The sequence below is a fragment of the Pongo abelii genome, chromosome 4 (assembly GCF_028885655.2).
Source record: "Pongo abelii isolate AG06213 chromosome 4, NHGRI_mPonAbe1-v2.0_pri, whole genome shotgun sequence".
In the NCBI taxonomy this organism is placed as follows: Eukaryota; Metazoa; Chordata; class Mammalia; order Primates; family Hominidae; genus Pongo; species Pongo abelii.
Window position 1 is genome coordinate 156,627,333 of NC_071989.2, and position 11,433 is coordinate 156,638,765.

The window sequence follows — 11,433 nt, forward strand, 5'->3', positions numbered from 1 at the left end:
TTTCTGTGAGGGATAAAGCATTGTTGCCACTTGTCAGTACTGTGGTGGAAGTATAATTGGTCATCAGAATGAGGTGGACTATGAAAGTTCTAACCATTGGGCAGTGGAGCTGAGACTTTCTGCAGGAGGACAGTAGTAGAGCCTTAGATCAATCCTGTGACACTAGAAGATTTTGCATCCATGAAAGGTGATAAGAATCTGCTTTGGACAATAGGAGGAGGCATTGGGTTTTGAAGATGTGGGTTTGAGGTGAAATTGGAACACATAAATTGAATTACTTCACAGCTAGGGAGGCTGGAATTCAGTGAGAAAGCCTTAAGCTGTAGCTTTTGGAATTAGACTGGGTGTAATAGATGATGACAAAATCATAGACTAAGGATTCTCTGAGGGAGATATGATCCTTTAATCTTACTTATTGTCTTCTCCCAATATTAGTTCAACTGAAATTTGGGGGAGTTTGGAAGAAGTAAAGATGTTCTAGCCTTAATTATTTCCTGTAGCACTTGGTTTTCCTCTGTATGCTTCAGGATTAAGCGATGTTTATAGACCTCCCTCTGTTATCTTGTTTTTGCATCTATTAAATAGAGCCATGTGGCCATAATATGCAATTCTCTTTATCTTAGAATATTTTGCTTCAGTTTTACATAGTTAAAATATTGGATTTGTGGCATTTTATTGTTTGATTCCTCAATGCTGATATAAATGAGAAACACAGGGGTCATGATTAATACCTAAATGTCACAAGATTCAGAAAACACAAATATTGGAAATTTCCTCCTCAAGTCTGCTTTCCTTGAGTAATTATTTGTTTAATGACTTTTCCTGTAGTGTGTCTAAGCTCCATTAGGGTAAGGATGATGCCAATAGTTTTTACAGCTGTACTTTCAGGGCCCCTCACAATTCTTGACAAATCAGAATCCCGGACTGTAGAAAGCCTATGGGAACTCATCTTATGAGTGATGCTCTGCTAATAAAATTTGCAGCAAAGCAAAGTAAAAAAAATGTAAATTATTTATTCTCAGATGGGAAGTAATTTCACACTTATTATTTTTGAATGCCATAAAATGAGTCCGTGGCTCTGAATTTACAACACTCACATCCATATAGTGGCTGAGAAGAAGCCAAATTAAAATAGCATTTGTTGGTGGCTTATCTGGCTCAGTTTTCAAAGCTGCTTAAGTGTTTGTTCAATTAAACCTCCAAAGAGCACTTGATAGAATGTGTGATTACCCAATAGCACAAATTGGAAAATTCTGTGGTCCAGATAGAAGAAATTACTTTCCAAGTTGACAAAACATTATAAATTGATGTTCTGATTCTGCGTTCAGAATCCTTTCTAAACAACAGGATGCGTCTACCTTTCCAAACCAGGGAACAAATGATTTACTCAGGAAGATAGCAGGTTGTTTTCAAAATATTTCATGTAAGTATGGAGCCCAAAATTACAAGTATGGAGCCCAAAAATTGGATGAAAACCACCACCTCTCTCATATTCTAGGTGACCTAAGTTCTTTCTGGAAGTTTTCAATGGGTTTATTTACAGGCATTTATTAAAATAAAATATTAAAAGACAAGTTAACTGAGGTAAGTAAAAATCTGCCTATGCTAGCACTATTAATAACAATAAAAATTGGCATCACCCTAATTGAGCAACAATTAAAGAATATTAGTATAATTAAAATCCACATATGTGATGGAATATGACATCAGGCATCTAAATTCATGTTCAGTATAACTATATTTAGAGATCAAGAAAATGTAATAGTGCATTTCTAAGTGAAAAAACAATATATATTATAAAAGTTGAATATTGTAGTAAAACATATGTACATGTGTGATTATGTATATATATTTAAACTGGAAGAATATAATTTTATATATATTTAATAGATACCTCTGAGCTGTGAGATTTTACACCTTTTTATTTCATTTGTATATTTTTTGTTTTATATATTTCTATTTCATTTTGTATGGTTCTTTTTTTTATATTTCTATTTGGCCATTTCTATTTGTATGTTTCTACTTGCTCCGCCTCCCTCCCTTTTTTGTATATTTCTATTTTATAAATTTTGTAAGTGAGCATATATTTTCTTTGTATAAGAAAAATAGCTTTTTACAGAAGGAATGGTAGGGGCCAGAAGTTCAGATAATAGGAGGACCTTAAGCTCTAATAATATATCTTCCCTGTTAAAATGGCAAAGGCTCTGGGTTACTACAGGCACAAGGCTGGATCTACTGCAAATGGTATCCAAGGATCTCATCTGTCACTGCAACCTCCTGTACCAGCCTTCTCTTTATTAGATGTTTCCACACATTTTTTCATTCTGGTCCTAATACTGGTCCTGGTCTTGATACTAATTATTGTTGTGGAACATGTTATATTCTTTCTGCTTGCTCTTTCCTACTGTGGGATGTTTTCTCACACTATTGCCTCTCTTGAATTGCCTGCTAACGGCTACCCTTTTCAGTGATCTGTTCTTACCCGCCTCAGGTCTTCCCCTGCTGAGGTTTGATGCGATCTGAACGATGGATCTCCAGGGCCTGCTCAGTCCAGCACACAATGCCTCAGTGACTTTTCTCTCCTACGCAGCAGTTACTTCGTTTCCTCCTGGGGCCCTAATACATGCTTCTTAAAAGGAGCACATTATATTCCTCTTCCTTTTCTCTTCTTTCTGAGGTGGGTCAGCTGTGACATGAGGGATGGAGAGAGTGGGCCTCTGTGTTTTGCTTTAGTTTTCTGGCTGCAGCTGAACTTGTACTGTTCCTGTTCCATTTCTGGAGGAAGCCAGGGAAAATATCAGGATGAGATGGGGGTGTGTTTAGCAAAACATGGTGTCCCAGATTGTGCCAGGAGTAGGCATGGTAGGCAACCTTGCATAGTGTACAAAGAACTTCCAATCATCCTGACAGTAGAATACTCTGGCTACATTTTAATGTCTTAAGTAACTCCTGCCACATCAGAGCATATCAGCAGAGTTTATATAAATTATCCATTGACATGTGTTGCAGACAGAGATAAAAGCCTAGAGAACATATGGAAGACCAGGCTACTTTTGTAGAATTAGGAATGGAGGAACAGTTAAATGTGGTCCTTGGTCAGGCCCTGGAAACTGCAGTTTCCGTTCTCTGGGGTCAGAAATGTTGCTACAAGGAAAGTCCATCCCGAGGGAGGACTTGCTCCCTGACTTTTCCCTTTCTGTGTCTGGATCAAAATAGCTGTGGGACCCCAGTGAGATGGCAGATAATGATTTTTCTTCCTATGAATGTCCTCAAAGAGGACTCTACATCAGAAGATTCAACAACAGAAGATCCTTGGTATAGACAAGTGTGCCTGAATCAGAAATCTTTGTCTTCATCCAAAGAGGTATTCTTTGCTTGATGAGCAAGTACAGATCCACTCCATTTATTGAGAAGTTCATGTTGTCTAGGGACCTCAATAGTCCCATCTTTTTTTGGCATCCCCTCAAAAAATAAATTTAGGTGAAGCTTCAGGTAAGGAGTTGCTTTTTCGTGACATGTAAAATGTTTTCCCACTAAAATAATGCACTTATGCCCATAGAGTAACCTATGATTTACTTCTGAGTATTCAAAGATCTGTTACTGAGCTCTATACTTTTAATCAAGATAGTTATTCAAGATTTAAATTTTTAAACATTTGTTTCTGAAGAAGAATGGAATAGGCTCTCCAAATACATAGTACTGAGGATACAATGGGCAGAGTAGAGATAGCTCTTCATTGTAAAAGTCATCTTAAATCCTGATTGTCTCTACTTTAGTGATTGTATTAGAGGGCAACAACCTGAGACAGTATCTCAGAGCATCATTCCAAGGACACACCAGGAGGAAAAATGGCCAAATCTTTCCTAGTATTCTCACTTTTGTCCTTTATCTTGATACATTTGGTGTTATCTTCTGGTGAGTAATTTAGCTGGTCTTGGCCAGCAGTTGAAATTGATTTGTGGGCTTTTACATCATAATCTGAGAGAGAATGCTTTGAAATTGTTCTTTAACTGGCATGAATATATATATATATATATATATATATGTGTGTGTGTGTGTGTATATATAAAAATTATCCATTGACATGTTTTGCAGAGTGTATATGTGTATATATATATGTATTTATATATATACTCAGAGTATATGACAAAATGAAGGTCTCTGCCCATTGAATCAGTATTTTAGACTCTCTCTCTCTATATATATATATACACACATATACATATACATATATATACACACACACACATATATATACTCTGAGTATACTCAGAGTATATATATGTATACACACACTCAGAGTGTATATATATATATATATATATATATATATACACACACACACATATATATATATATAGAGAGAGAGAGTCTAAAAGACTGATTCAATGGGCAGAGACCTTTGTTTTGCCATCTTTTGCATGCAGATTATGAGATTTAACTCATGAGGGCAAGGAGGCTTGGGTGACTCACTGAGGTAACATGTAAAAGTGACTAGCAATGTAAGATGCATACATGAGATCACATCTGGAAAATTTAGAGTGTTTGATTTGCTGTGTATTTGACTGGACCATTATCTTTTGTGCCCTCTTATAGAGAAGAAATCATGTAGGGAGTCATAAAGAGGCCTAGCCTCAAGAGCTGCAGAGCTTGCTTTTTCACATATCTACCGAGAATTCCTGAGTATTACCCAGGTGTCTTTCATGCCTAAAAAAATATGAGAATTGGGCCAAAAGATCACTTTAAAGTTACAGCATTGCTTGTTTCTTTCATACATAGATTACCAGCTCTAAATCCTCTCAAGTCCAAGCTAATTAGAAAAATTATTTAGTACACTGGACTGCCAGCCTTTATGAAACAGTGATGCATCTATATAGTCCCCTGCTGATGTCAATTAGGAGTAAAAGATTTATTTCACATATAAAAAAATGAATGAATACATGTATAAATGAAATAATGTTTTCCATTGCTGAAAACTTCCTTGATAATAAATTAGAACTCTTTTATTCTGCCAACAGATTAAGCTATGATTTAACAGGAATTAAATTCTGTAACTATTTTCATGTATTCTCTAGTTTCAGGCCCTATACACTGGTGGCCACCACATGGAATTATTAAGGTAATGTTCCATTAAATTTCCCCCCAGGACTGACATTATAATATGAGGTCTTTTTTTTTTGGAATTGTTACTGTGGAAACTTAATGCCTCAAGGTCACCCGTAATAGTCTTCAAGGCCTATTTGTATGAGGGTGGTGGATACACTGCTGAAACAGTACCCCAGAGTAGAGATCCAAACTTGGAACCAAGACAACATTCAGTCATACATACACCAGAGAAGCCTCTTTAGTGCCTGAGAAATATTGAAGAGTATTGACAATTGCCAGGAGCATGACAGATTCTTAAGAGCCTATGGACTTGGGCATAACATGGTCCTGGCTCTCAAGGAGCTCACAGTCTGATGGAAAGAATGACTTAAAAGAATGCTCCTAAATGTCTTGAGATGTACAGAGAATGCCTAAGCAAGTTGTGAATGCAGAAGGCAACTTCTGGATATGGATGGAAAAAAATGTAAAGAACAGTAGATATCTGAACAGAGCCTCAAACTATGTTTGCAACTTGGATGAGGGCAAAATGGAGACATCTTTTTCATTTTCGTCTACCTTAATGAACACTGCATATAATGTGACGTCAATTGATATTAGATAAGTGAGAGAAAAGATGAATGAGGGATTAAGCTTTTCATTTTGATTCACATTTGCATCACTGTATTCCTTCCCTTTAGAAGTATTAGCACCTTAAGCTTTTGTCTAATTCATAAATTTTAAATTTCATTTCTTCTTTGTAAAAAAGTCTGTCATGAGTTGACTGTTGAGAAAGATATTTTGAGGGCAGCTCTACCTTCAAGAGACCCAGGGACCAGAATGTGAAGCTTGTCAGAGGCTACTGCCCCAGAAAAAGGATCTGCAGAATTTGTCCAGGATTTATACCCTGGTCTCATAAAGCTCAGTTCTGGAATTTTCTTCTCCAGAAATTTACCAGCAGGATGAGTCTGCCTCATGCCCATAAATCCATAAACAATAATAAATGCACTCACTTTTACTTATTTTCTTTAAAAAATATTTATTAATCACCTATGCTGTGCCCTAAGATACACTATTGAGGAAAGCAGTTATATTCCTTTTCCTCATGAACCTTGAAGATAACCAAAAAAGGAAGCAACTAACTATGATTTATGGTAAATTTTATAAATACAAGAAATAAAATGGTATGATAGAGAATATCTGTTGAGCGTAGAGATAACGACTATAAACAATGGGTTCAGGCAAGATTTCTCTGTCATGGGGATATCTAAGGTGAGACTTGAAAGATAAAAAGTAGCCACCCAGGTGAAGAGGGGGGAGAAAGACCTTACCTACCTGGGTCACTAATTGAAGCCCTGTATGACTGGAGCACAGACAGGTAAGAAAAGTGGCAGATGCTACAGTAAGAGCAGCAGGTGGGATTCTCACCTTAAGAATGCATAACTTCCTCCAAAGAGAGAGAGAAAAAAGCAGCTATATTTATAGACAACAATATAAACTATTCTTACTCTTGTCTTTGAAAACTGTATATTCTTTCAGATTCAACTATTTTATATCTCATTTATTCATTTGGCAAATGTTTATATAGCAATGACTAATGCCAATATATGTGCTGGGCACATAATGACTAGCCTAATCAGACTCAAATCTTTCCCTTCTGGGCTTATAGTCCTTTGAGGGTGTGGGATTAGTTAAATAATTAAATAAATGCATTGTTACAAACTGATTAAAAGTATAAAAATAAATAAGAGAGTTGTGACTGTCTTTTAATAAATAGTTCTCAGAAAGTGGGTTATAACCTGAGCTCTAAAGATAGAATGAGTTTAGGTTGAGAAAAAATATATTTGGTGGGGTGGTTATGACACGTCAGAAGACCTTGAGGTGAGGGAAAGATAAAGAATTTATGAAAAAGGAAAGCAAACTAATGAACTTACTAAAAGGGCAGAAAGCAAGGTAGCATCAGGTAAGGGCGGAAGATTTGGGAGGTTCCAGGTCACATAGGGACTTTTAGCCCATATTAAGAAGTACTTTTTTATAATGTGCAATGAGGTTCAATGAAAGGACCTTAATGAAGGAAATAAAATGATTCAATGGAAGTTTAAAATATGAAACTTCAGGAAATAAGGAATAAAGGAAATGGAGGGATTAGTTGGGTAACGATGGTGGCCTGGCCATGATGGTGGTGTTGAATAAAAAAAGAGGGAGGAGGAATTTCTAAGTTAAAACATGACCCCCTTCTTTCCAAATTCCTAGCCAAAACTTTCTCCTACTTTGTGCATGAGGTATTTTATCTGTACCAATCTTATGACACTTATGGAGCCCCTGAGAACACTAGCCTCAAGCTTCATAATCCCAGAGTCACTACTTCAATTCATCACCAGCACCAGCATTGCCCAGAGAGGAACTTCCCCCTGAAAACAAACATCCCTGAGTCCGGGTCCCTGAGGAGACATGTCCCTTCCTTTGTTTTCGATTTTTTTCTACAGTGTCAGGGCATTAGTCTTAGTGATCTCACCCACTCCTGGGCTCAAGCAATCCTCGCACCCCAGCCTCCCAAAGTGTTGGAATGACAGGCATGAGCCACCACGCCTAGACTATGCTTAGATTTTCCTAATAAAGCTCAAAGGTGACCTACCTGTCTAAGTGGGGTTCTAACTGGATAAATCTTTTCAACTCAATTTCAGGTGAAATGTCCATATGAGAAAGTAAACTTGAGTTGGTACAACGGAACAGTCAACCCCTTCCCTGGCTTATATCAACCCATCTGTGGCACCAATTTTAAAACCTATGATAATCCCTGCATCCTGTGTGTTGATCTTCCTATTACAACTTTGAAATAGGAAATGGCTTGAGGATTTAGAGAGTGAAAAAATAAATAAATATTTTAAATTAAGGCATGTGGATTCTTCCATTATTGATCTTCAGTTTTCTTTGCTGAGCTGTCATAGAAAATCCCTAAGAATCTTTCCAGATCTAATAATTTGGGGCATAAAGAAGATTGCGAGAGAAGCCCCAGATATATCATCTATTTATCCGCTCTTCTTCTTCTTTTTTTTTTTTTTTTAACCATAGCATAGTTGGCCATTGTTCTCCTTAATTGAGAAGGTCCTGACAACCAGGGCATCATATTGTCACCAAATGGGATATATATAGGTTCTAGTTCCATGGCTTTGTGGAGATGGGAAAGTGAGAGCTTTTGTGAGAGCAGAATATTGTCCTGACTATGCTTAGATTTTTTTTTAGGTGGAGTCTTACTGTTTTGCCTAGGCTGGAGTGGAATGGCACCATCATTGCTCACTGCAGTCAAGTGATCCTCCTGCCCCATCCTTCTGAGGAGCTGGGACTGCAGGCATGCACCACCATGCCTGGCTAATTAAAAAAAAAAATTGGAGAGACAGGGTATCGCTCTGTTGCCTAGGCTGATCTTGAACTCCTGGGCTCAAGCAATCCTCCCACCTCAGCCTCCCAAAGTGTTGGAATGACAGGCATGAGCCACCATGCCTAGACTATGCTTAGATTTTCCTAATGAAGGTCAAAGGTGACCTACCTGTCTAAGTGTTATTCTAACTGGATAAATCTTTTCAACTCAATTTCAGGTGAAGTGTCCATATGAGAAAGTAAAGTTGAGTTGGTACAATGGAACAGTCAACCCCTGCCCTGGCTTATATCAACCCATCTGCAGCACCAATTTTATAACCTATGATAATCCCTGCATCCTGTGTGTTGAGAGCTTGTGAGTACTATTTGGGGAAAAGAGGGGAACTGTAAATATGGTTGTCCATAGCAATTACCATCTACACTTCCTATCAAGTACATCAACCTTGAAGCCAGGAATTTTCTCCAGTTCACACAGATTATAATCAGCACCCACTCAGAAAAGCACATAGTAATTGAAAGTCCACTGGACTAGAAAGTAGACTCATTGTACCAAATGACATTCCTCAGGTCCATTCTGGTATCTGAGCCCTTACATTCCCATATGCCAATTGATTGACTTCCACTCGAGAAGCTCTCAAATATCCCTTCAGGCTCTGAATTATTTTTTTATTTTAAGAAAAATTGTAGTTTTGCTTTCCCTTAAATATCTTCACCCCCTTATGTGTTTGAAAGTCTGAACTACAATGATGATGTATTTGCAAAGTTTGGATCTTTTAGCTGAGACTGTGTTTAGATTTTTGGATTTATGTGACATAAATCAGTGATTAGATACTGAAATCTTATAACGCAATGCTTTCAGCTTTGATTCCTATATGAGTGTGTGCATTTCACAGAGAGAAAAATTTTCCCCATGGCATCAGATTGGCGGTCTTAGCCCAATCATTTTTTAAATTTTGTGCAAGGAGCAATGACAGGAATGTGCAAAGCTCAGGTCATCCCCACTAATGAGTAATTCAGCCAAAGTGTGAGAGTATTAACAGAATAGTTGAGGATTGATATGCCTCACACATCACAAACTCGGACCTGATTACACAGCTTAATTTCAAAAAGACTGTAGCTTGTCTCATAGTATCTCCAGTGGCATCTTAGAATCACGGAATGATAACTAGGTAAGAAATCCAATAATTTTGTCTTTTGTCATTAGTCAATTCTCTTTATACTCTGGATCTTAGTTTTTCCAAATATAAAACCAGGTTTTAGATAAGATAATTTTAAAAGTTTTTTTTTTAGTTCTGTCATTGTATTACTAAATGAAATGTTTATTCTGATACTTCCTTTAGGAAATCTCATGGAAGAATCAGGTTTTACCATGATGGAAAATGTTAGCTGAGTGGACTTGAACGTGGAAGATATCTTCCTTTTTTTTTCCTCCATGTCTCCAATCTCCCTCTTGCACTTTTTACATCTCCTTGCATTTGTTCTTGATGACAAAGAGCTATCATTACTGAGCTTGTAGCAGACTGTTTAAAGTTCCTTCCATGGACCTCTCCCCTCACTGATTGATTGCCTTCCAGAGTCTCCCTAATAAATAAACTTTTATGAAGTCTGATTTGACTTGGGTCTCAGATCTGTGTCTAAAAATCTCAGAAGTAGAAGAAATTCAGAATTTGAGTCATGGATCAAAGGCAACTATTGGGATTAACCAGCTCTCTAATGCTAAAATCACTGAATTAATCTCCAGATTGTCTTCTGAAGAACATGACAGAAATTTCTTCCATATTCCTTTGGCATTAAAAAAAAAAGTAATGGAACTATATGACATTGTACTCTGCTTGTAGGATTCCTGTTGCCAAACTTCTGCAAACTCATCATTAAACATCCTCCCTTTTGGACTCAGCCTCCAGACAGAGGTATTTACACATGTGCAGCTTTGATCAACAGGGCCCCATATTCTCACCAGATCTATTTTGCCTAGAAAAACACCTACACTGTTGGTATCCATAAATGTCCCATTGGTCATTAGCCTTTTTCTTAAATTCTCTGGACACATTTTAACCTCTAAAACATATAGGGACACCTTTTTCTCTGTTATACTTCATATGTATTTTTTACTTATATATGTACAGCAGACTAATAATATGCACTAATATGCTCTCTTCCCTTCAGAACTTTGCTCCCTAGTGGATTGGGAAAGAGCATCTATTCTGCCTCTCATTACCTTGCAAGGCTGTGGTCAGAGTGTGTACATGTTCTGTTAGATCTTTGATCTTACCTCCCATGCTGATCACATGGTGAATACATGTCTCCAGTGAGAAGGAAACAATCACTCTTCAGGTATCATCTTTAGAATTAATATCTCTGGGAAAAACTAGATATTCTCTAGCTTTATAGCATGCCAATTTCCATTGCTCCAAGTCCTGGGCTATGCAAGAACACCAAGAACTTCAGGGATCCTGGGAGGATTGTTTTCTAACATTATTGCTGTATCTTTGTTGACCAATCTTTTCTTCTGCAATAATTAATTTGCCATTAATGTCATCAAGTGAATTCTCAAAAATCTCAAATAGGCACTATTAATAGCCTTGCATGAGATCTGAGCTCTGTTATCTCTAATCCTCTCTAACGACTCTCTCTTTGTTTTGGGTAGTTTCTTCACACACGAGCACCAATTGTTAATATTCCGATCCCTTTATCCAGCTCTCCTGTGCAGTAGTCCTGCAGACACCAGCCAGTTTAGTCTCTATTTCCTTTCAGCTCTGTATCCTCAACTCATAATTGCTTCATTGAGATTCCTCTTTCCTAGTCCTAGAATCTCTTACAATGCAAAAACCAAGGCCAACTACAGAGTTTATTTATTTTCCATCTGTCCTTCAGTGCCTCGTGTCCTAGTGTCATGTTTACATATTTGTCTGACTATTTTTGTTGTTTCAGGTAGGAGAATATGTCTTATCTGGTTTTTCTTGCATCATATTG

The 11,433-nt window shown here is 37.3% G+C and overlaps 1 protein-coding gene across 1 annotated transcript; it reads left to right on the forward strand.

Annotated features, from left to right (window-relative positions):
- Nucleotides 1-2,655: 2,655 nt before the first annotated feature.
- SPINK14 (serine peptidase inhibitor Kazal type 14 (putative)) lies at nt 2,656-10,063 on the forward strand. The gene is made up of 5 exons (XM_002816051.3): nt 2,656-2,677; nt 3,777-3,915; nt 5,076-5,119; nt 8,679-8,815; nt 9,801-10,063. Exons 2-5 carry the CDS (start codon nt 3,849-3,851, stop codon nt 9,844-9,846), a joined length of 294 nt encoding a protein of 97 aa, XP_002816097.2. The 5' UTR covers nt 2,656-2,677; nt 3,777-3,848; the 3' UTR covers nt 9,847-10,063.
- Nucleotides 10,064-11,433: the final 1,370 nt, after the last annotated feature.